The 24,335-nt window shown below is 39.1% G+C and overlaps 1 protein-coding gene across 2 annotated transcripts; it reads left to right on the forward strand.

Moving 5' to 3' along the window:
• Positions 1-1,092: 1,092 nt before the first annotated feature.
• Positions 1,093-18,717, forward strand: INHBA (inhibin subunit beta A; the record flags this gene model as incomplete). Of its 2 annotated transcripts, XM_082752750.1 has the most annotated exons (3): positions 1,093-1,193; positions 3,897-4,412; positions 14,964-18,717. In XM_082752750.1, 2 exons carry the CDS (start codon positions 4,025-4,027, stop codon positions 15,848-15,850), a joined length of 1,275 nt encoding a protein of 424 aa, XP_082608876.1. In that variant the 3' UTR covers positions 15,851-18,717. The 2 variants fall into 2 exon arrangements, with proteins under 2 accessions (XP_082608876.1, XP_082608875.1); XM_082752749.1 differs by lacking the exon at positions 1,093-1,193 and having other exon boundaries at positions 3,626-4,412.
• Positions 18,718-24,335: the final 5,618 nt, after the last annotated feature.

Consider the following 24,335-nt stretch of genomic DNA (forward strand, 5'->3'; position numbering starts at 1 on the left):
GTATCACTGTAAGTTGAAAATTTTAAATCTTTCTTGCCTGATGCAGCCATATTCCAAGACAGATTAAATTTACATTACCAACAGGACATAAAAATACAATTATAAGTACGATTCAGGCCAAAAAAAAAATCTGAAGGATGGGGATTTTCTGGTAATCAGTGGGTGTTTTGAATGAGTAAAGACTGCATGATCATGCCATTTGTCATAAACGGTACCACATAAAGCCAGCTATTATGTGTGTTTAAGAAAAGAGATTGATTTTGGCTTTACTTTTGACCTTATATATATATTAATTACGTACTGCCTAATAGCCATAGTTATTTTTGAGTTTCACTACTATAAACTGAAACGAAAATGTAAGTTGATTTTATTTCACAGGAGTTAAAGTCATACCTAAGGAAAAAAAAAAAAAAAAAAAAAAAGAAAAAAGAAAAACTGTCATTCATTGTCATTTATTTTTGTGTCTAAAGAGTTTTTAATAGTGACACAAACTGCATGTCAAGGAGCTCTGAGACTCGGACATGAGCAATATAGCTCAGTTTTGGAGAGCTTTAAAACTATCCCTAAGTTAACAGAAGGATACATTTATACAAAGATTGAGCTAAAAAATATATCCTCTGCAAAAGGATTCTTAATCAAATGCATTTTCCTGAATTTGAAAGTAATCCAAATTTGTAGATAGATTATCTGATATATCCTCAGCATGATAGAAGACTAAAACGATTTGCTAACTATTAATTAAGTATCTGGCAAATACTGTATTTGAACTAAATCAGTGATATCTACATCTAGTAATATCTATATCTAGCTATGCAATAAAACAAGTTGGAGTGTGTCTTCCTGACTCATAATGTTTGCTTTCAGTCTCATTTTAGGTTCTATTCTTTAAATGGATAGAGATCACCACTACAAGTTGAATTCACGATATTTTGTCATGCTAGACAATTAGGAGTTTCCATTAGATAATTACCAGAAGTATGTCTCATACAGGAAAAACAGTCAATTGCTGATGTAACACGATTAACCAATCCAGCACACTGATCCGGCCCACTTACTTTTGACAGACACTATATGTGAGTGTACACATGAGAAGTACAGTATAAAGCTTCGCATTATAAGTACCACAAAGAGGAACTTCAGCAGTTCTTAATGCACAATACAGCAGTCTCCTTCTGAGAGTGAGGACTAGAGAGGTAAAACTTTAAACCAGCTTTTTTCTTTTAAAACTAAAACTTTTAATTCATGTGCATGCTGTTGCATATTGTTACAGATATATTTAATGAATGTATATACAGAGCTTTGCAGCTCAGGTAATTTTATGGAAAGAATCTGAACCATCATTTCTATATTTATCCAAACACTATGTATTTTTAGACATGAACATATATATATATATATATATATATAGGTATGTATGTAAGTACTAATGAACTATCTATCTGTGGTACTAGCAGACTCGCTTTTAGAAAACAATGCTTTTTGAAAAGTTATGCTTTAATGTTAAATCTGTCATCACCATGGCATGCAAGTATAATATGCTATACTTATATGTAATAGATTGTCTGTGATAAGTGTACCTGTTATATATGGCAAGCAATGTACACCTCACAACAAGAACCCAAACATACTTATCTGTCTTTTAAACTGAAATATGCCTATCCCTTACTTTTCATCAGACACTGTTGGGATAGGTGCTATATTAGAACTATAAATAACCCCTTTAATTATGTCATCTGTTAGTACATCTAATCATGAATGCATATTTTCATCTGAAATTATTTTTTCATCCAATTAAACTTTTAGTTCTATTTCAAGCTGACTTTCAGACTTCATATAATTACAACAGACTTTGGGCTGTTCATGAGATCCAAGAAATTTAGATGTATTATAGCGAGGTTTGTGTTACAAAGATGTGTTTATAAGAATGGCTGCAGGGTTTATAATGCTGACAGACCCGTAAGTGTAACAGTATATAACAGTATAGCAACTGAGGTCGGTAAAACACAGATGAGGGTGTACTGTGGATGCCTTATAACAGTGAAAGACTTATAAAAGACCTTAATTGAAAAGGACTTGCAATATATAACATTTGTAAAACTTTGGTTGATTGTTCAGTTACTTCTGTATGTTTCATTTAACTATAATCCCATGCCTGTCTCTCAGCCCATGTGTCTGTAATCATCTCATGGAAACTAGAGACCTTACAATGCTTATATTTATAAATTACTCCTTTCCACTAAAATACAATGGTTGATGGTAATATAGTGAAAGTGGAATATTTTCTGGGTAGGAGGTAACCACACCTGAGAAGAAGGCAGAAGTGCGTGAGAGAGAGAGTATGAAAGGAAGGAAAAGAAAGAGGGCTATTACTAAAAAAGGCTCTAAGAAAATTAGCAAAAGTTAGTCTGGTGCAGAAAAAACTCAAAAGTTAAACTCCATCAGCTTTTAACGTTCTCATTTTCTGTAACCACGTCCAAACATGAGGGAGTTTACTAGCTTCACCCTTGCTAGGTAAGGAACAGAACAGAGATGCTGCAGAACATAAAGGTGATACAAAGTCATGACAGTAACAGAGCACATGCCTTTCTACTGCTGGGCAAAACCCTTGTCAGTATAAAATGCCAAGGGTCTACCAACAGTGGCTGAAACTCTGGGTCCTAGCAGGTTTTTCAACTGTGTTTTATTCGTGATGTCTTATTCTAATATTATGATTGTGTCATTTAAATGAATGAAACAAAAAGTGACTTCTAATAACAATGGGCCAAATGTAGAAGATCTTACTCAGCCCTCACTCAGACAGAATTATTATTGGCATCGATGAGGGATTTGCCTGAGTCAGGAGCAAGTATGATTTGGCCAGATGACATGTAACACTTTCCATCTTCAAAGCATTTTTCAGACATTACTTGATTAACCCCAAACCTAAATATATCTGCCTGAGAACTTCTAGGCACAGACTAGCATAGAAGCAGGGATATTTCTGGTGCCAGGGCAGTACCTTAGCATGTCACCGATATGTGCCGTACCAACTCCGGCTTAGGTTCTCAGTGCCTGACCATGTACTGCAGCTGGAGAGCGGATCATGTATTATATAGCCCTCCAAACAACAGTGTTATTTTGCTCCCGTCAGATCTCTTGCCAGTGTTGATAACCTCCAGCATTTACAAGTGAGTAGAAAAGATCTTTTCTCTTCTACTCAAGGCAGAATAACATTCTGCCCAACAGACTCTCAGCCCCTGCCCTCAGCGCCCTCTTGTTCGCAAGCTATTTAAGATCTCCTGCTATCCCTAACAATACCAGACAGGACAAGAGCAAGGTGCTCATTAATAAAAGGTTTCACTCTTTTCATTCATTCATGTTTCCTCTGTTTAGTTAAGCCAGTGATACTGTTGAAGGAATAAAACAAACAAACAAACAAACAAAAAAAAAAAAAAGGAAAAGAAAAAAAGAAAGAAAGAAAAAAGGGTGGGGGTGGGGGGGAAGATGACGGCCAGGAGGGAGCCAGGAGGGTCAAACTGTAAAAAAAAGAGAGTAAATTTACAGGAATTAAAAGAGATTTTAGAAAGGGGGGAGGGCAGAAAACCCGAGTAGTGATATTTGAAGAGAGGTGTGTGTTAGGGGAGCAATGAGCATAAGGAAGCCAGCCTGCCTGTTCCTCCCCCTTCCTAATCATAGCCTTTACTCACAGACAAAACTCCCTCCCTCTCCCATTCACTCACTCACTTTAGGCCAATCCGTCCTCTCCCTCTCTCTCCCTCTCTCTGTGTCTCTCTCCTACTCTGAGACAGAGTCAGAACTCTTCTCCCTGACAGCCACAAACATCTACAGCACTTATTGCATTCAGAGAGGGAACCTGCAAACAAAACTTCACAGAAAACTTTTGGTTCTTGTTCCAGAGAATTTGCTGAAGAGAAGGAAAAACAAACAAACAAACAAACAAACCAGCCCCAAAAAAACTGTGCGTGAAGGGGGAGGAAAAGCAGGGCCTTTTAAAAAGGGAATCACAACAACTTTTGCTGCCAGGATGCCTTTGCTTTGGAAGAGAGGATTTTTGTTGGTGCTTTGCTGGATTATAGTGAGGAGTTCCCCAACCCCAGGATCCGAGGGGCACAGTTCAGTCACTGACTGTCCATCATGTGCCCTTGCCACGCTCTCGAAGGATGTGCCCAGCTCACAGCCTGAGATGGTGGAAGCAGTAAAGAAGCACATACTGAACATGTTGCACTTGAGGGACAGACCTAATATCACCCAGCCGGTGCCCAAGGCAGCACTTTTAAATGCCATCAAGAAACTCCACGTGGGGAAGGTGGGAGAGGATGGCTATGTGGAAATAGAGGATGATGTTGGAAGAAGAGCTGAAATGAATGAAGTTGTGGAGCAAACCTCAGAAATCATCACTTTTGCGGAATCAGGTGAGTACTTAAAAACAAAACAGTAAAATAGCCTGCTTGCCAGAACTGCAATTAACTTCTTCTCCTCAGCAGTACTGTTTTCTCCAAGGTTGTGGGATGAGACCTGGGGGAAGGGAGAAGGAGGAATGGGTTGGGGGGGGGGGAGGTCTCTGAAGGAATTTGATTTCTCTGACTTAGTCTTGGCTACAGATTACACTTGCTAAGCACAGGCAGCCACACAGGGAGGAAGCTCTTTAACCAATCTTGAGCAGAAAGTCAGGCTGCAAAGGGGTCCTCCAAACTGCTTGTGAAGCCAGAGTACTTGCACTAAAGTAGTTGATCACAGGGCTGATGGTGAAACAAAAAGGGCTGAAGCCTTTTGGGGACTTTCTAAAGACAGAAAGTGATCTGCAAACTACTTGAGAAACTGCCCTTTCTTGTAAAAAATATAGTGGAAGTTATAAAATCTGAGGAAGCAGCTTTAACTTTTAGAAGCGAGAGGGCATTTTTGTTTTCTAATTTAACACAGCATCTTCGGCAGTAAAGAGTTGCAGGGATTGTCAGATGACTTCAATAGAACTGGACAAGTTGCTGTAGCTGATCCAATTTGTAATACAGGCTTCTGCATACTGGAAAAAAGATTCTGCTCCTAAACCTCTCCTGCCAAAAAAATGCACCCTATCAAGGTTGCATTTTGAACTCTTAAAGCGCTGTTTTCCCTAACTGTTATGTAGTAAGAGCTAAGAATATTGATATTTTTTAACTAATAGCTTCAGGCTCACATCAACTGCCTATAGGAAACCACTCTAAAGTTGTAGTTTACTGTCTTGTTCCTACATGAATAGGACCAGAACTCACTGTAATTCAATGTATATGTATGTGCATGTATATCTGTTTGTATGTGCAAGTATGTTTATACATGCAACAGTGTCAATATCTTGCAATAACTCTATCATCTAACTAACAGCAACTTTTTATGATGCTGTCTAGCCAAAGCATTTTTCCTGTTGCCAAGACGGTTTTAAAAGAATGTCATTGTTTTGTTTGGTACAGCATATGGTAGGCAAAGTATGCAAAGGAACACCAAGCATTTTTGTTTAAAAGTTTGCTGCAGCAGTATAAACAATTAAGACAACACTCAGAGTTTCCAGTCCTGAAAACCTGTTGACTCAGATGTTCTGTTTGCAGGGAAGCCATGCACAAGAAGTGTGCATGCTTTTAAGAGCAGACATTCCTGCTAGCTGTCCGATTTCCAACTGTACAAGGAGCCCTTGCCTTTGGCGTCCTTGTCAATACACACATTATCAGTCCCGTCAGTATGCAAGTGCGGGCTCTTCAGTTTTTTTCATCCCACCCCCACTTCAGAAAGCAGGCAGATGTCAATGCCAGTGGTCCTGAGAAGCAGGAGTGGATCAACCTTAGTTCAGAAATGAGTTTTTAAATGCAATGAAATCCCTAGTCGATCTACGAGTCGGATTCCCCACCTGGTATTCAGCAGCTCGCTCTGAGCACTGTGAAACACATATGGCATGAACAGTGGTTTCTCTTCACTGTGTGAGTCCCAATCATTTGTAAACACATTATTGTCTCTCCTGAGCTCTGACACAAAGGAATTTGGAATTTGATATATGCCTATTCAGTATGACACCCTCCAATGGCAACTCCTGAAGCCATTGGCTCTTGGGCTCACGTGAGCAGTGAAAATCGTGCCATGGCCCACACACTGGCCAATAGTCCAGCCACTGATCCCCCGCTATAAAATACCCAATACTAGCACGTCACTTACTTTGATTTACATAGCGTTGTCCTACCACTGCTAGCCAAATTAATTGAAGAAGACTTATGCTATGGAGCTGCGCGGCCGCATGCCCTGGGCACAAGCTGTGTACTCGTGCAATTTCTTCCCTGCTCTCTCCTCTACCTAAGCCCATCCTGGAAACTGAGGCAGGAGAATTGCTCCAGCCCTGCATCCCATATCTGACAGGTTTTTATTTGGGAGGAGGTCTCAGCAACCCAGAAACTGTGTTCCAGCATTTGGGCTTATAATGGAAACGTTGACTCCAGTCTGTGGACTTCCAACTGCTGATACATATATTTTTCACCTGGAGCTGCTCGTAGATGTTGTCTTGCTAACACTGGTGGATCCACCATGCTTTACAGGTGCCAGTGCTGCAACACATGAATAAACTTCACCTGGGCTCTCTTCCACTCCTGCACCAGCGGTATTGTGTGTCAAATATTAAAGCAGTATTATTTTTCCTGTTGAGGAAATTGAGGCAAAAAGAAGGCAAATGACACGCTGGGTAGAAATTAAAAGGAAAAAAAAAAAAAAAAAGACAGGAACAGAATATAGCCACATGGACAGTCCCCAACATTTGGTCTGTAGTAACTGAGAGGAGTATGGATAAGTTTAAAGCACCAAGCAGGAGAATGAACATGTTACTCTCACAGTCAGGTTAATATTCTTTTTGCTTTTAATGTGAAACTCACTCTGTCTCAAAAGAGGAGAATAGGAAATCAATGAAAATGAGTGGAAACATCTCACATTGTATCAAATAAATGTCTATGGAAAGAGAAATAATACTTCAGGCTTTTTGCTCCTTTGGGTATGACTTGACATAAACCAGCCATTCCCTTTACTTTTCAGAAGCCACATTTACTACTTGCCTTCATAAAAAAACCCTAGTATTTCCATCCTTCATCAGCCGTATCCTCAGACATACAATGAAATGGAGTGAATGAACAAACAGTGCCCTGTGCACGTGGCTCTGGCTTGAGACTGCTCTTTTATAAGAGACCAAAATTCAAGCAAGCATAGGCTACAGACAGTTAGAGGGGAAACTAAATGCAGGGAATATGTTTGAAGCACAGGTGTAGTTACGTCCAGGAAATCAGCAAAATAGTTGGCAGTTAGTTTTCACAGCTAACAAATCCAGGCAAATCTTTGCAAAACTAATGACCATGAGTATTGGGCAAAAGTTTACAAATGCACCCTACTGTCCTTTGGCAGTTTTACAAGTAAAACACGAAAGTGATTTTCTACTTGCATATCAAACTAAGATTACTAACCTCGATTAGTTCTGCTAGGAGGGTAGCTGTGCCAGAGCTCTGTGGGTTATTTCAAGGACTTAAAAATTGTCTTTTGAGGAGAGGGATCATATACATTCATGACGAGAAAATCCAACAGGTTCTGTAACTGAGATAGCGATTGCTCATAAAATATGTTTGGCTACTAACTTGTTCATTATTTTAAGTAGATAGCTTATTAGGCAGATCTGGGATTTTTCCAAGTGAATTTGATCCTGGCAACTAAACTACCAATGAAATGGGTTGCTAACGTCAGCACCTGAGAAGGCAATGGGAATTTCTGGGTAGAAATACTAATCCAAAGGCTTATCATTAGGAGAAGGGGAAAAACAGAGGGGAAAAAACAAACAGACCAAAAAAAAAACAAAAAAAAAAAACCCAACCAACACACATGCACACAAAACCACAACAAGTGTCACGGCTGTTTACACTGCTTTTACCTTTCTGTCTCCCTTCCTACTGAATTCAAGGTGAACTGGCTTGATCAGGTGATACCAACTTTTTTTATAAGTAGATATGTGTATGTACACACTCACACCTTTTCTTAGCATGATGCCTACTCTTATATAGCCAGTCTGGCAGCTCAGGAGGAGGAAAAGGATGGGCCGCTTATGACTGTTTAAATAATTTCATCAATTTTCTTTTGAAAGGAAATGGATTTAATGGTATGAATATCTGTGCTGAATAAAGAATGGCCACGAGAGGGCACACTCCAAAGGCTTTTTACTCCATGCAAGGCAACCTTCCTGCAAGCTTCTATTTTACCTAATTGAATCCTGAATCCCAGAGATCTTTATGCTTATCTGTAGCTTCTCTGAGTGGAGCTCTTGTTTCTCTCTTCTCGGTCATTTAAAAGACAGAGATTCACTGGAGTGGAAGACTCTAAGTTAAAAAAAATGCAGTGGAAGGAAATAGGCAAAGGGGAAAAAGATAAAACTGATAAACTGATGGATGCTGGAAGTTCTGGGTATCTGGAATCAGAAATGATCATTATTATTTTTTACAAGATACTGAGAAATGTGACCATGAATCATCATCTGAGCTGATTTTCTCACATCTTTTTTTTCTAATGCAGTCTCCTTGGCTTTCAGAAAACAAGCCTATTTCTCCCCGGTTTTGGTGTTGCATTTTTTTATTTTTTTTCTTTCTCCTTGGCTTTGGCATACTTTATTGAAGATTTGAAGTTTAGCAAATGAAAGCAAGTTACTTCCAGAAGAAGAAAGCCATTCTGAATTAATCTGTTTCATTGTAACAAAATGTGAGAATTCAAGGAGATTGGTTGCTTTGAGAACAATTTGAGAAAGCACACACGAATCTGAGAAGGTGGGAACCAGTTTATAAAAAGATACCTGAGAGAGAGAGGGACAGAAAGTACTGTATGTGTCCCTCTGTGGGTAGTCATGCATTCAGTTTGATATGCAAATCTAGCTGGAAATATATGGATATGCATTTGTTTGTATGCATGTATAAGCAGATGTATGTCTAGAGACATGGGTATGCCAGAGGAGGCAGGCTTATAGACCCATGCAGCTGTACCTGCAACATTGTAATGTGGATAGATTCTTGCTTGTAAGTATGTGCCTTCATGTGCCCTCTTGTGTGCAGGATATACCTACACTGCTCATGTGTACATTCCTGCACAGATTCATGCTGGGCAGTCCTACTATCTACTTCTATCTATATGAGTGTGAAAAGGCAATCTCATGTCACGCAGCTGAGTTTTGCAAGATATAATTTTGGACTGAACGTCAGTCTTCTGAAAGTAATTGGAAGTTTTGCTATTCATTTCAGTATACTTGCTATTTGGGCCTTACTGCACAGGAATCAAGTATTGTAATTAAAACAGTGACAGCTTTTGATCCACTTAATTTTAGAACTTAAAGTATTAAAAGTATGTTAAAAAAATAATATCTCTTTTGTGAAAGACAAAGACTTGATATTATTTGTATCTTGAAATATGCTATTGGTGAAAGTGACCCTAAGCTTTCCTTGAGCTATTTTAGATGTGAATGCAAAACTCAAGTAACAAAACAAAAACAAAACAAAACAAAAAACAAACAAACAAAAAACAACAAACACATCCAAACAAACACCTTTTTTGTTTCTAAATATTTAAGGCCATGTGGGGGAAGGGCTTTCAATTTGGAAGGAACTCTAGGTTGTGGATGTAAAGTGCTTCTCTCCTGACAAAATGGCAGGGGACAGTCAAGGTTCACTAGAACCAAATTATTTCACATTCTGAGTGACCTTGTCAGTGCCCCTTTGGGTTAATTTTTCAAGAAAAGGTATTTAAATAAGTTTGTTGCTGCTTTTTTATTTTATTTCCCCCCCCTACAAATGCTTGGGAAATAGTTTTTTTTTTTTTTTTTTCTCTCACAACAAAAATCCCATTTTGCTGGCAGTAAAGAGGATTTGAACATAGAGATAAGGTGTTTGTTATTTCTGTCATAATTCATCCTCCTTTTTCAAGAGGCAGCCGTCACCCAGTCAGGGAGCAGAAACAAAACTGTGCAACCCAGATGACCAGTCACATACGTGGGGTGGTGAATAGTTAGAATAAATCGTTTGTCAGTGATTCATAAGCTGAAATGTATTCACAGAAATAGCCACTGCCTAATCGCAGTAATAACACATTTGTAATAATCAGTCTGCCCAGGGGATAATTGCCAGACGATAACAGTGCTAAATTCACTGAATAAATTCTGCCCTGTGAACAATTCATCTAACTCTAGTGGTCACTCATTAGTAAACATTTTGAGCAATTATCTCTCAATAACCATGCTCTTCTCTTTGCTCTCTTTAGAGGAACCTTTCTAGTAACCTATTTTTTTTTTTTTCTGTCTCCTGGGGAACGGAAATGAGAAGTGAAGAGAAGGATGCTTTTGAATGTAATTACAGATTGGCATGCAGCACAAATTCCCCCAAATCTAAACATAGGCAGTAGTAAAGTTAGCAACTAAAAAAGGAAAAAAAAGCTTGCTTTGTATGGAAAAACAGTTCACTTACAGTATAACGTAAAAACGGTTCAAAATTAAGCAGTGGTGAAGAATGGAAATTTAAAGTAACAGCACCTTCTTAATCAGTGAGCATTTCTGAATGGAAAATTTAAATACTGCGTATTAAGAGAAATTAAGAATAAGTCACATGATAAGTCAGGAAGCATAATCACTTTCATTCTGAAAAAAATCAGTCTTAATCATTTAACAGCATATGGTTGGGGAGGGACGTCATTTTAAGTATGTTAGCATTTTATTAAAAAAATAAAAATAAAAATCCTCTTAACTGTATAGCTTAAGCCCTCTCTGGTATGTGCACATAGCTTGAACTAACGGGGCCTGATCTTGAAGCAGGCCGCAAATTGCAAATCAATGAGCTTTGGCTGCGCAGCTGCAGCCCGGAGGGACCCTGAGCCTCAGGTCCTGGGCCGTGCGAGCCCTCCATGCTGTCCTTTACCAGGCAGTGGGCAGAATCCTTTGCATGAGCCCTTCTGGAGGCAGAGAGCAGGGCACCTGTGTGGGCAGGTTCAGGTTTCTGTCCTAAAAGGGTGTGCGAGCACCACTGAAGAGAAAAACAGATACGAGCAAACTCTCGTGCTGTGTATACCGATGCTATGCTTCCTTTCCATTCAGTAACTCCCTCCATTAAACCTTTTACCATATATGCACTACTTTATAGGGCTTATATTTTTAACCATTTTTCATGGCGTTTGCCATGTCCTTGCTAGAGGGTTCTCTCGGCGTCCCAGCCCTTTTCCTGGAAGGGACTTCTGCCTAGCAGCAAAGCAGAGAAGTGGCCTCTCCAAGGCTGTTGGAAGGGGAGATGAGGAAAACCAATCAAAGGGGGCCAAAGTAATCCCTCGTCTCCTTTTCCAGCCTCTTTCTGCCACGATAACAATCCAGCCTGTTGCTGTTGCTGTTTGTATGAGCACTGAAGTGATGAAGGCATTGCCACTGTTGTGCTGTGGGTCTTTCCACAGGAGTCAGGCAGGAGGAGCAGGATGATTAGAAATGAAAAAAAGACCCTTGCAAATCAGTTGTGGCAGATGAGAAGTCAGGACAAAGGGATAAACGGAGTGTAATTATGGAAGTGATATTACCCCGAACATGCAGGGATGTCTCCTCTTATAATTTCAGTTAGATGAACAGCATGTATTTCTAAGAGCTTGAATGAGGTCGTTAACTCAGACCAGAAAGGAAAGACTGCTAAATCCCTAAGCAAAACACGGAGAAAATGAAATACAGCAGAATTTTGTCTCGGAAAACCTGAAGAATGTATTTTATCGTAGCACAGAACCTTTTGGAAATATAAAGATCCTGTTATAAAGTGAATGTGTAATCATCATAAGCCCGATCCAGAGATCGCAGTTCAGTACTAGCCCAGGCCAAAACCCAATTTCAAAATGAGCTGGTCTGAGCATAATTAACCTTGCAAAGATTGCAGCATTCATATCGTTTGTGCTGGATGATCACAACACACCAATTGTGAATGTGGAGAAAATTCAGAAAAGCTCATTTTTTTCCTAATATAAAAGCATGCTTTTTATCCCCAGCCTTGCACCATTCCAGTTTCCTTCTAAAAAGGATCTGAAAAAGGGAATGATTTTTTAAATTGTTTTAAAACCTCTTATTAGTTATGTCGGTTTGAGGACTCAGTATTTTGTGTCATGCAGGAATATTAGTCTCATATAAGCTTCCTGCATCTTGTTTAGAAGCTGAATTGACCATTTGTGTGTGAAAATGTAGCTAACATTAATATCCAGTACAACAACAACCTACAGGGAAGCTGTTATAGCTGCATAAGGACGGGTCATATGCTACCTTGCTCTAACTCACTTTTCTCCAGTGAAAAAAAGCAACGCAGATGTACTCCTGTACTTTTGCTTTCTCATATCTTTAGTAATGAGGAAAAAATCAACTTCCACACATACAGGAGCATATGAAAAAACAATTATCAGAGTTCTTGAGATCTTGTTTCTTTCATGTAATATCTGTCAAAAAGAGTGGTTGCATGGGTACACTTCCGGGCCAGTGCATAAAGTAATATGAATATTTACTGTTGGAGATATGTCACTTCATAACTATTTTCAGTTCCCACTGGAATGGAAATAACAGAATGTGAAATACCATGCATTAACACTTAACAGCTTTAAGTTATTCTGTAACACAGAGCTGCCCAGCTTTTCTGGTCTTAAGGGCCACACAGCTTCTTCCCCAGTCAGGCCAGGGCTGCACACCCCAGCTGCTCTCTTCAGAGCACACAATGGAGCCAGTTTTCCATGTCCATGTCCAGCACTGCTGATCTGCTCATTCACAGGATCCCTCCTAGCACCAGAACTGCTGTCTGTGTCCAGCCTAGTACCTCAGGAACATGGTATAAGTTTGTGAGACAGGGTCAGGGGGTTGGAGGTGCAGGCTGTATCAGAAGTCCTCAAAGACCTTAGAAGTAACCAGTCTGATAGAGCACGGTCTCCATAACATCCCTACATAGTATGCAGCCAGCCTCCTGGACCAGGTTTCCTTCGGATTGGAAGAATGTCACTGTACACCTCCTCATGCTCTGAAACCCAGGCCAGTGAGGGATTAATGCCTATCAACTACCCTCTGCTCCAACATAGCTGGCAGCTTAGCCAGGGTTTCACTTCCAGAATGGAAAAACTGGTGTTAGCCTTCAGTCATTATTGAATGACTCTCATTTAAAAAATACTAGAAAAACAGTAACTCTGCCACTCCCCACAGTACTGGTCAGTTTGCCCTGTCTTTTCTATAATCCACTTCCTTTTCTAAGGTACAGTCCCACGGGTTCACATAGCTCTCTTAGAAATTAATGGAGCTTGCTTTGGAGACAGGCATCAGCAAAGTCTGTGAGAAGCAGTTAACACAAACCATGTGTTTTCCTATCTCAGTGACAGTTAAAGTCTACAATTTCACACTCTCACTTAGAGGGAAAACAAAAACAAAACACTGCGCCTTTTGGCCACAGTAATTCAGACATGTCTGTCTCTTTGACCTGGGAATGCCACCAGGGAAAGCTGAATGTCAGTGCCAGGACTTCACAGAGGGGGAAGCAACAGGTAGCTCAAAGGGCAATACAGCCTGTGTACAGAATTTAGAAACCAGGAGCGGTAAGATAGTCAGGGAAGTCATGTTAAGTGGAATTCAGAGGCAATGGGAAGCAAGGAGGAGACTTCCACAAGAGCAGTTTTTCCTGTATGCTTCCTACCACTTCAGTTTTCTTCACCACTCACCCTTTTCAGGGTGCAAAATTCTGCTTCCCTGACAAGCAGAACTATTGCACAGAGAACCAGGTCAACAGCTGTGGGTACTTCAAGAATAATATCAGTGACAAACTGGTAATTATGAATATTGTGTCTGTCAACTAAGGTCAGATATCTGTGCATTTCAAATCTGTGACTCCTGGCCTCCATCCTGAGAAAGAACAAAAGATGCCAGTGGGGACTTTTCGTTTGTCAAGAAAATAGAAAAGGACCTCTTTTAAAAAATAATACCCCTTCCCCACAGCAAATTCATTCTCTCTTAACTTTTTCATGCTCCAGTGATCAAATCATTAAACAGCCCTCATTATTCATTCCAACTTCTGCCAGGGATATGAGCTCTGTATCAGAGAAACACCCCCTCACCATCATAATCATCATCATGACATCTCAGCAAGTTGATACAATTATGCCAGAGAACCATCCTCATAATTATACAGTTCTTTAGCACATTTTTTCAGTGTATTCACCATTACTATAATCACAGCGAGTACAGTGTGTTAAATTAAGAACAGGATTTACAGCTAACATCTCACAGGATGAAGAGTCTGCCTGCTGCAGTTCTGCAATTCTTTACAATAAAGCTCTGCAACCCCTCTGAAAGCTTAGGCTTATGTGTTAGTATTTCTTTGTTTTTGAGACAACTGACATTTACAACTCATTTTAAAATGCACACGAAGAATGGTGTTTTACAGAGGGAGAAAGGACAGACCTCATTCCCACCTCATTTCCAAAGAACTCACTCCCCAACCTTAGCTATTAGGCTCAGATTTGAATGTGTATGATACACATAGTCATGGACTGTCGTCACAAACTCATTTCTGCCTTTCAGTTAATAGTGATCACAAAGGCAACTCTAGGAAGTGAACTCTTAGCAGCTACTGATGCTTATTTGCCATGCATTGCATAAATGCATAAATGAGCATAAAGATATGATTGCTATAACAAAAAGCTTATAATACATTACTGGCAGTGTTAAAATATGGTACTGGAAAGCAACAGACAAACAAGTAGTTTTCTAAAGAATTTTCACAAAAGCATCTGAGAAGGGGATTAGGTGAAGAAAGGTTAGAACAGAAGAATCATAAGAATGTAAAGAGCAAAACAGGAAACCTAGAGAACTCCATGTCTGCAATGACAATAAGATCTCTTTAACAGAATGCAAACTGACGTACTAACTAGCTCTTCCTGTCTATTTTCATTTACCAAATCAGGCACACCCAAGAAAACATTGCACTTTGAGATTTCCAAGGAAGGCAGTGAGTTATCAGTGGTGGAACATGCTGAAGTGTGGCTCTTCCTGAAGGTCTCCAAGGCCAACCGCAGCAGGACAAAAGTCACCATCCGCCTGTTTCAACAGCAGCGGCAGCCAAAAGGCAACTCTGAAGGAGCAGAAGATATGGAGGATGGAGGGCTGAAAGGTGAAAGGAGTGAGACTCTGATTTCAGAAAAGGCAGTGGACACTCGAAAGAGCACTTGGCACATCTTTCCTGTCTCCAGCAGTGTCCAGAGACTCCTGGACCAAGGCAAGAATTCTTTGGATGTGCGGATTGCCTGTGACCTGTGCCAAGAGACTGGGGCAAGCCTGGTGCTACTGGGCAAGAAGAAGAAAAAGGAAGATGACGGGGAGGGGAAAGAAAAGGATGCTGGAGAAGTCCCAGGAGAAGAGGAGAAGGAGCAATCACACCGGCCCTTCCTGATGATGATTGCCCGGCACTCAGAGGACCGTCAGCACAGGCGGCGGAGACGAGGCCTGGAGTGTGATGGCAAAGTCAACATCTGCTGCAAGAAGCAGTTCTTTGTCAGCTTCAAAGACATAGGATGGAGTGACTGGATCATTGCACCTACAGGTTATCATGCCAACTACTGCGAAGGAGAGTGCCCCAGCCATATAGCAGGCACATCTGGTTCGTCATTATCTTTCCACTCCACTGTCATCAACCATTACCGCATGCGGGGCCATAGCCCCTTTGCCAACCTCAAGTCATGTTGTGTGCCCACCAAGCTGCGGCCCATGTCCATGCTCTACTATGACGATGGCCAGAACATCATCAAGAAAGATATACAGAATATGATTGTGGAGGAGTGTGGCTGTTCATAGACACATATGTGCACAAGACTCTTCTTTTTATGTTGAGAAGAGAACGTTTTAAAAGCCCAAGAAGAGGAAAGACCTGACATGGTATAAAAGCCTTTTTGAACGAAACAATCATCTGAAATAAAAACAAGAACAAGCAAATGAAAACAAACAAACAAACAAAAAAAAAAAACAACAAAAAAAACACAACTACACACACAAAAAAAGAGGGGAAAGTAAAAATAATAAATAGAAAAAGACATATTGAGGATCAGAAAAGACTACAGCTATAAAGAGGAAGAAAGCTTCATGATCCCAGGCTTGAATGAGATACGTTTGAATGACGGTATGGGTTGGGGATTTCCCCTTCCTTTCAGTATGCTCCTTATCTTATTAGATAGTATGTTAAGCATTAGCTATTACTAGGGGAATTATGTTCCCTCCCCTAGCTACCCATCAGTTCAAGCCATGGTAGCAGCTCATCTAACCTGCAGCAGTTTGGACAAAGTCCAAAATGTCATTGAAATTCTTTGAAAAGCCATGTGTATGAACACTACATTCACTGGCACTTTCCCCCAAAATTTACCAACGAACTGAGTAGGTGTGTAGTGTTTGTGTGGATATATATGTGGCTATGTATTTATATACATACCTTTATACATACAGACACTACACACTTACATATACTTACATTGGTAAAGAGACAATATTGTGCAGGTGTATACACCTTCATCTTCTGCACTACATTTACAAAAAAAAAAAAAGAAAAAAGAAAAGAAAAATGAAGAAAAATGATTAAAAAGAGTGAATGAAAGAATAAAAGTTACATATTGTAAAGGTGCTTACAACGTTAGAACTATGCAACCTAGTTGGTTTGAAACTGTTTACCTGCAAGAGAAAGAAAAAAAAAAAGAAAAAAAAAAGAAAGACTTTTTTTTTAAATGGAAGTAACTTGTTTAAAAAAAAATCTTCAGTGAGAGATACTTGAAAGGAATATGTTTGTCCAGATACTGGAGCCAAACATTTCTATATTTTGTAAAAAAAATTTTTAATCGTTTACTATTTGCACTACAATGGTGTCTGACCTGTCTAATCCTTATTTAACAAACATTTGCAAGGGAGGGTGGTTGGGTGTGGGAGGGGTTGAGAGCTGCACTTATTGTGAGCTATACAAGAACTGCTACAGCACACAAAATAGCTATTTTTATTTTTATTATTATTATTATTATTTTGTACCTTAAACTGAATAGACACATACACCAAAGACACTTGTGCGAGCCTCTAAAAAGTCTGTTTGTGGTTGGTACCATTCACCTGTAATAAGTTATGGTTTGAATTAAGGGTCAGTGGGTTGATTACATTCAGGCTAGTATATCTGCTAACCAGTTAAATTCAAATTCTGCCCTAAACAGAAAATTGTAATTTGAAGAAAGCCCTCAAAAGCCCTGGGATGTGTATCCAAGTTGTTTGAATCCAAGGTCCATAACTGTACTTGTTTTGCATATGCAACACAAGACTTATCCCTGATGCACAGCAACTGTGCATCATTGGGAAACAACTTTATACAAGGGACATACATATATATATGTATATATACTTCTGTATGTATATATGTATGTATACACAAGGTATAAGCACTTCTGGCTTCACTTTAATGTTCTTAAAACAATGAATGTTTGTATGCAAAGCACAGTATGTTAAAAGCTTGTTTGTTACTAACAAGCATGAGCGTTCAAAATGGTATTTGTGTGAGAAGAACCTAAAGTGCTGGTGTACACTTAGAAAATATTGATGTAAAATTGCAAGCAGCTTTGGGCCATGCCCACCATCACCCCTGCAAATACAATGAAAATGGCAGTTGTGGTAGGATTTCTGTTTGAAACGCAATCTTAAACAAAAGGCTGGCCATCTCAACCACCACCCTCTAGCACGACAACTCTTAATGGGTTTGCGCGTTACCTGTAAAACCTAATTTTCAGTGTCAACACCTAACCTGAAGGGTCCAACCCATAGGGCATAGGTAGATAGGTTTAAAAAAAAATTCTATCGCTGTCGTATTTAAAAGAATGTTAAAGTTACAGTGTGTGTCTTTGGGTAGGGGGAGATGAGAAGAAGGAATGGGAGAAACCTTTAGGCCCTGTTTACACTGAGTTTGATAACCCTGAGCCTGAATCTTCAGACTCTCACAGGTTTGCAGGACCAAGCCCCTGTTAGCTGCCTTCTGACAGGAAGGGCTTCAAAATGTCTCTCACAGAAAGCAGCACTAGCATGGCTCCCCACCTTGCTGAGAGCACAGTCTGTTTAAAAAAAGAAAAAAAAAGAAGAAAAAAAAAAAAAAGATAGCACAATTTAACCCGGTCACATTGGCTAGGGATAGCGTGTTAGCACCTTCATGGCGAGAACCATGTTTAAGCAGTGTAATCAGGGCCTTCATTTTTTGTCAGCCAAAACTGTTTGTGTGTGTGTGTGGGTTTGCTCTGTGTCTGTGTGTGTGTAGATGTATGTGTGCATGGGAGCGTGTCTGTATATGTATGTATTGATAGAGATTTAAAAAGAAAAAAAGGAAAAAAAGAAAAAAGAAAGAAAAGAAAAAAAAAGCCCTTTTGTCCGTTGAATAGATATCAACATACATGCTTATAGCTAAGTTTTCTATCTAATTTATTTCACAGTATTTAGATTGCATAGTACAGCTAATGGGTTATACATTTATGTACTTTTTATACAATGCATTTTTACAGACTTGTTTGCAGTTTGCAAAAACAAAAAAAGATTAAAAAATTGTAACAATTGGGTGAACACTAAATTTGTCACTAAAGTATTCTGTAAAATATCAAGGCTTTCTGATTTAAATTATTGCAGATTTTATTTTATTTTTAATTTTTTTTTTTAGTATTTTCTTCCTGGGGAAAGGGAGGGATACCAAATGGTAGTGGGGGGGGGGGGGGGGGGGGAAGATGCACAAATAATCTATCTTTATATTTTAAACAAATCAAGTTCCTGACCCTGCTTCATTTGAAGCAAGTGGCAGAATTGTTGTTGATTTTTCTAGAAGTAGGGCCAGGCTCTGGAACTGCTGTGGCAGGAACATAGCCTGTGACAGCTAAGGACAGTACCTTTTATTTCACTGAACTTTGGACCTGGACTTAAAATTAGATGCATATTGCCCATCTACCCTTACTTATGTCCACAGGCTCATTGATGTCTACAGATCTTACAAGAGTAGTAAAACTATTTACATGACTAAAGGTAAGGCAGGCTGAACCACGGGATCCTTGTGCTATAGGCAGTGTGAAGGGAGAGAACAGATTTTGAATGAGTGGCACCATATCCAACAATATTTAATTTAATTGATTGTTCAAAAACGGGCTGCTTGTATCATGGTTGATCTCAGAATGTAGTGGCAAGGGAAGCAGGTGAGATGGCTCATGTTGGCTAAAATTATTCTCATGTGTGATTAATTACGAGCATTGGAGTCCTAAAATCCCAGCACCTTCCCAAAAGCGACAATGGCAAAACTCCCATTGACTGTAAGTAGGGTAAGTTTAGGCTCCTGGTTTTCCTGGTCAAAGCTGACAGAGCCTTTAAAAAGAAGTCTGATACTGAGTTTGATACCAACTTTTATGTGGTGCACAGGGGCTGGCCCTGGAAAATGTGAAACTAGCCTGAGAGAATTTCCAAGTGAGGAAAGAAAAGGGGATTTTTACATGTGGTGAGTGGGTTGCATGATAGGTACATCAAAAACACAAGAAGGGTTTTCAAAGCAAGAAGTAACTGTTCCTAAGCCCTGCTTTTTAGCTTTCATTTGTGTGTTTATACTGTTCACAAATTTTAAAGGTTTCTCCCTCCAATCTCTATATTCAGTCATGGGGTTTTGATTTGTGGTCGGAGTTATTTAAAGCAGGGGGAAATGAAAAACTATATGATAAAATAAAGTAAGAAATTGGGATGTTAATCAAGACTGACTGATTCCAGCAAAACACCCCACCCCTGATAATTTGGTTTAATTAAATCTGCATGTACTTAAAATAGCATTAGAAATTGTTACCATATTTAAACAGTTGTTCAAGGGCATGCAGTCTCAAAAATTACTTCTCCCTTCAGGTACTACTATACCAAAAAGAAAAAAAAAAGAAAAAGCTTTTAACTACTAACATATTCCTTTCTGTATAACCCATTTCCTTTTTATATTGAAAATGTATTTTCAGTATATATTTGATCACAGAAACGTACTTGTTTAGTACGTCCACAATCTTCTTGTTTCAGAGCTGATGACATTCAGTGGTCTTTCCCCCTCTTCAAGTCAGATGTTCACTGTATCCATGGCCTAAGAAACTGCCAGAAGTGCACATTAAGATGTTTCTTTGGGAGGGCTGAATGTATTTGTATTCTTGGGGTTTAGCAAAAGGAAATGCTAACAGATGCTTATAATTATTCTGCACGTACATGTCACAGCAGAATACAGATCTAGGGCCTGAAACTGCAGAACTGAATGAAATGGGAGTTTTGTCATTGACTTGAATAGAAACAGCCTTTTACCACATTGTTGCAAACTAGGACTCTGTTATAAATACCTACTCTTTTGTATTTAGTTGAGTTTCAAGTCATCAGGTTCATATAACTGTGACATCACAAGGCCATGTAGAGGCTAGCAGCAATATCTCTGAATTAGAGAAGTTTAGGCATCTGTAATGTCTATGTGCAAAATGAGAACTTTTATGGACTATAGTTACTCATGGTATAGTGCCTTACTCTGTAAGCAATGCTGTTGATTCCAGAGGGTCTCCTTTCCTAGAAAGTTACCAATCAGCATGAATAAAGTGAGCAGAATCTATTTCTGGAGCGTAGGTAGAAGAGAGGTGATGGAAATTAGTAATTACTTTAAGTTAAACCTCATGTCAATACTGTGTATCAGTATAAGAATCAGATGCTAACTTTCTGACACTGAAGAACTTTACTCCCCATCTGCTCTCACAGCATTACATGTGGAGTAAAAAGGTTTTCAGTTAGAGTAATGAAAACTGTAATTTGTCCTTTCATGAACAATTATAATCAATATTTTGATAGGCAGAAACAAACAACACTTCTGGGTTATATAGCTATTTATTTTTTGAGATACGGTGAATCTGTGTTAATTCTCAATGGGTTTCTTTATATTTAAATACTTTCAGAAACAATACATTGACGATGGGTTGAAGATATATATATATATGTATATATATATACATATTATATATATCTACAATATATATACACACACAACTATATATATATGTATATACATATATATATATAAATTATGAAAGCCAAGATATTATGAAGCCTATTTTGTTTTTATCATTTTGTGTTTTGTTGTTGATATTATTATTATTATTGTTATTATTATTATTTTGCATACTACATGCAGTGCTTTAACCAATGTCTGTTTGGCTAATGTAATTAAAGTTGTTAATTTATATGAGTACATTTCAACTATGTCAATGGTTTCTTAATATTTATTGTGTAGAAGGACTGGTATTTTTTTTATTTACATTATGTTTAAAGAGGTAACAGTTTGATATGTTCTCATTTGTTTATATTAGAAGTTATTTATTTTCACAGCATTCCGTCTGGTATTTTGATATTTGGAAGGCATGCTACCTATACTTTGTACAGTTAGTGGGCAGTATTCAGCAGCTCCCGGTAGATTTTTAGGCCCTGTGTTAAATAAAAGACATGTTTGGGGTTTCTATTTTAGATCTTTCTTATTGGTTTGCCAGGACCACTCAGTGCACTTACTGCCAGACACCCTGCCTGCGTGACCAATTTATTCCTACTGTATTTACCCAGGACAGAGGACCAAAACCACCTCTAGTGTAAATCTGGTGACTTCAGTGAAGTTACACCAGAGATGTATTTGGCTCACCGAGAAATTGCTTGTACAAATCAGTGCAAAGAAAGGACAGAAAGCAAGCAAGCAAGCATCTTTGCATTTGAAAGAGGATTTCAACGTGTTAAAAATGTTTGGGTCAGCTACTATTTTATTTTACTTTGTTCTTTTTGTTATTTTGCTCTTTCTTATACAACAACAGCAACAACACAAGTGAAATAAATAAAGGGAGTTTCACCAAGCATTGTGTAATCGTCCCTTAATATGCATTCCTGGTTGGGAAATACATGGGACCTGGGGAAATACCAGAAAATACCAGAGGTGAAACGTGGGTGCCTCTTTGGATCAAGCAGTGCGATGCCCTTCTGTTTGGTGTCACCATCCTAACTCTGCATTCAGACTCACAGTCCTACATGTAATGCAATTTTAGGTCGTTCCCTTCTTAGGAAACAGAGACAGTATCAATGCCACAGCCAGTGTCAGCTCCCCTCTGCCCGCAGGCTGTTAGGTGTTCAGCTACCATAACCACAATTCCCTTGAATAACCCAGAATCAGATGCTTACCCTGACAAAAAGAGAATTTGCATTACCCAGACAAAATTGCAAAACTGTCAGTTCACATGTACTCATTTATGATCAGTTCACAGGCAGCCAGAGTGAGAAATCATCTGAGTACTCTCATATTTGAAATTAAAGCATACTTATGAGGGGTTTTCACCAGTCTTTGCATTCCTAGGGTGATAAATGGACTCCTGCTATATTTCAGTGGGCTGAGAATCAGGAAACAAGAATCTTGAGGTTGATCTTTAAATGGATTACTTGCATGGTGCTTAAGCATGGGCCACCACAATTAGCAGGCCTTTTAATAATCAGACATTGAAAGCCATTCTGCAAAGTCTGAAGAAGTGAGTTGCTTTCCTCTAACTGAGAATAAGTTTTCAATAAATCAGTGCAATCATGACTACAGAAAGCTTTTGTTTCAGAGAAAATTAAGACATGATTGAATATTTGCTTTCGTTCCTTTGTTATGATCACTATTATTATTATTGCCATCAAAGACAAACCCAACTGGCTTTGGAAGTTGCACTAGCAATAAAATAAAATCACGAGGCCTATTTGATTCAATCCACTAGCTTATTAACCTGTTAAAAATGAAGCTTACACTTCAGGTGTAAAATGGGAAGTTATCCTTTCTCTGGCACAACATGAAGTGCAACACTGGATGGTGTAATCCAGATTTTTTCCATTACACAGCTGTTTGATTTTCTTTTTAGTTTATGAATGCTATTGAGAACTGTTGGTATTATATGCGCTTGTTGAAAAGCCCCAGCTCAAAGAACAGTGGAGAGCTAAGAGCTGCCTTTTGCATGAGCTGAACAATCTGTTAAAGCCAAAAAAACTGCCCTAAACAAATTAGACCATGCTAATAATATACTGACAAAGGCAGATAACACCAAATGATTTTGTGAAACAGATACACAGATAGTGTCTACTCAGTGTGCATTTCCTACCTTAGAGGTAGATTTTCATGTTGCTACTTGGGTTGTTGAGTTGTTGTGCTAGTCTCAGTGCATTTTATGATTGTTTTTCCATGCTTGTCACAGGACTAACAAAGCCTGTGTTTTGGTAGTCTTCCTGAAATACAACCACAGACTGATTTAAAGTACTGCCAGGGCTCAGGTTCAGTATCCTCTCTTACGCTGATGATAGAAATATGGCACTGTTATCACTATGGTGATCAAATCCACTGGCTTGCAGATACCTGACACCCAGCTGCTAAGACCTCTGGGCCTTTCTTGGTTTCAAAAGAGTTATCTAGTCATCTCAAACACTGTCACCATTTGATCACCTTTCTACTGTCTACTCATCAGCTTTGTTGGAATTACACTGACTGGAAAAACAGCACAAAAAATCATCAGCTGCTAGAGCATCCCAAATCCTCTCTGTGGGACAGATTTAACTGAATGGCAAGGTTTCCCTTTCCCTTCTGATAACCAGCAACTCCTAACACTTAAAGTGGAAGGGTTAGAAGGAAGTTGCACATGAATTGACACTACCTATGCATCGTTTCCTTAGGAGGGCTGAGAGGGAATGGGGTTATTTTGTCTTTGAACAGCAATACTGCAGTTTACAGATGCAGTGGCAAATTCATTGTACACATTACAACACCACATCAGGAAGCAGTATAACAATTATTTTACACATCTGAATCATCCAGTCTCTACTGCACGAGAAAGTTTCTCTGACTTTGAGAAGATAGAAATGTATATCACCACAGTTATGGTCTCCACAATTTCATGTAACAGTGGACAAAAACAACACAGCAGCTCTATTCAAACAAGAACATTCAGAGAAAAGTTGGCAGGGCAGAGGTCCCTTGAGGGGCTTTTGAGCAGGCTGCTCCTCCACAAGTTTTGTGTACACAAGAATGCCTCTTATAGCTGCATTAGGATGCAGTTTATAGTCCTGGTCTTGATCTTAATGAAGTCAGCAGGGTATTGCAGACCTGGACAGCTTAGCTGAAAGTAAAATGAAGTCCTATTGTTTCAGTAAAATCACTGAGTAAAATCACTTTTATAGTGCAAAGAGTAAGATGGAGATGACATGGACACTGTAATGAGCTGTGTATGAGAGCAATCAGAGT

Source organism: Aythya marila, assembly GCF_965140915.1.
Source record: "Aythya marila genome assembly, chromosome: 2".
Taxonomy (NCBI): domain Eukaryota; kingdom Metazoa; phylum Chordata; class Aves; order Anseriformes; family Anatidae; genus Aythya; species Aythya marila.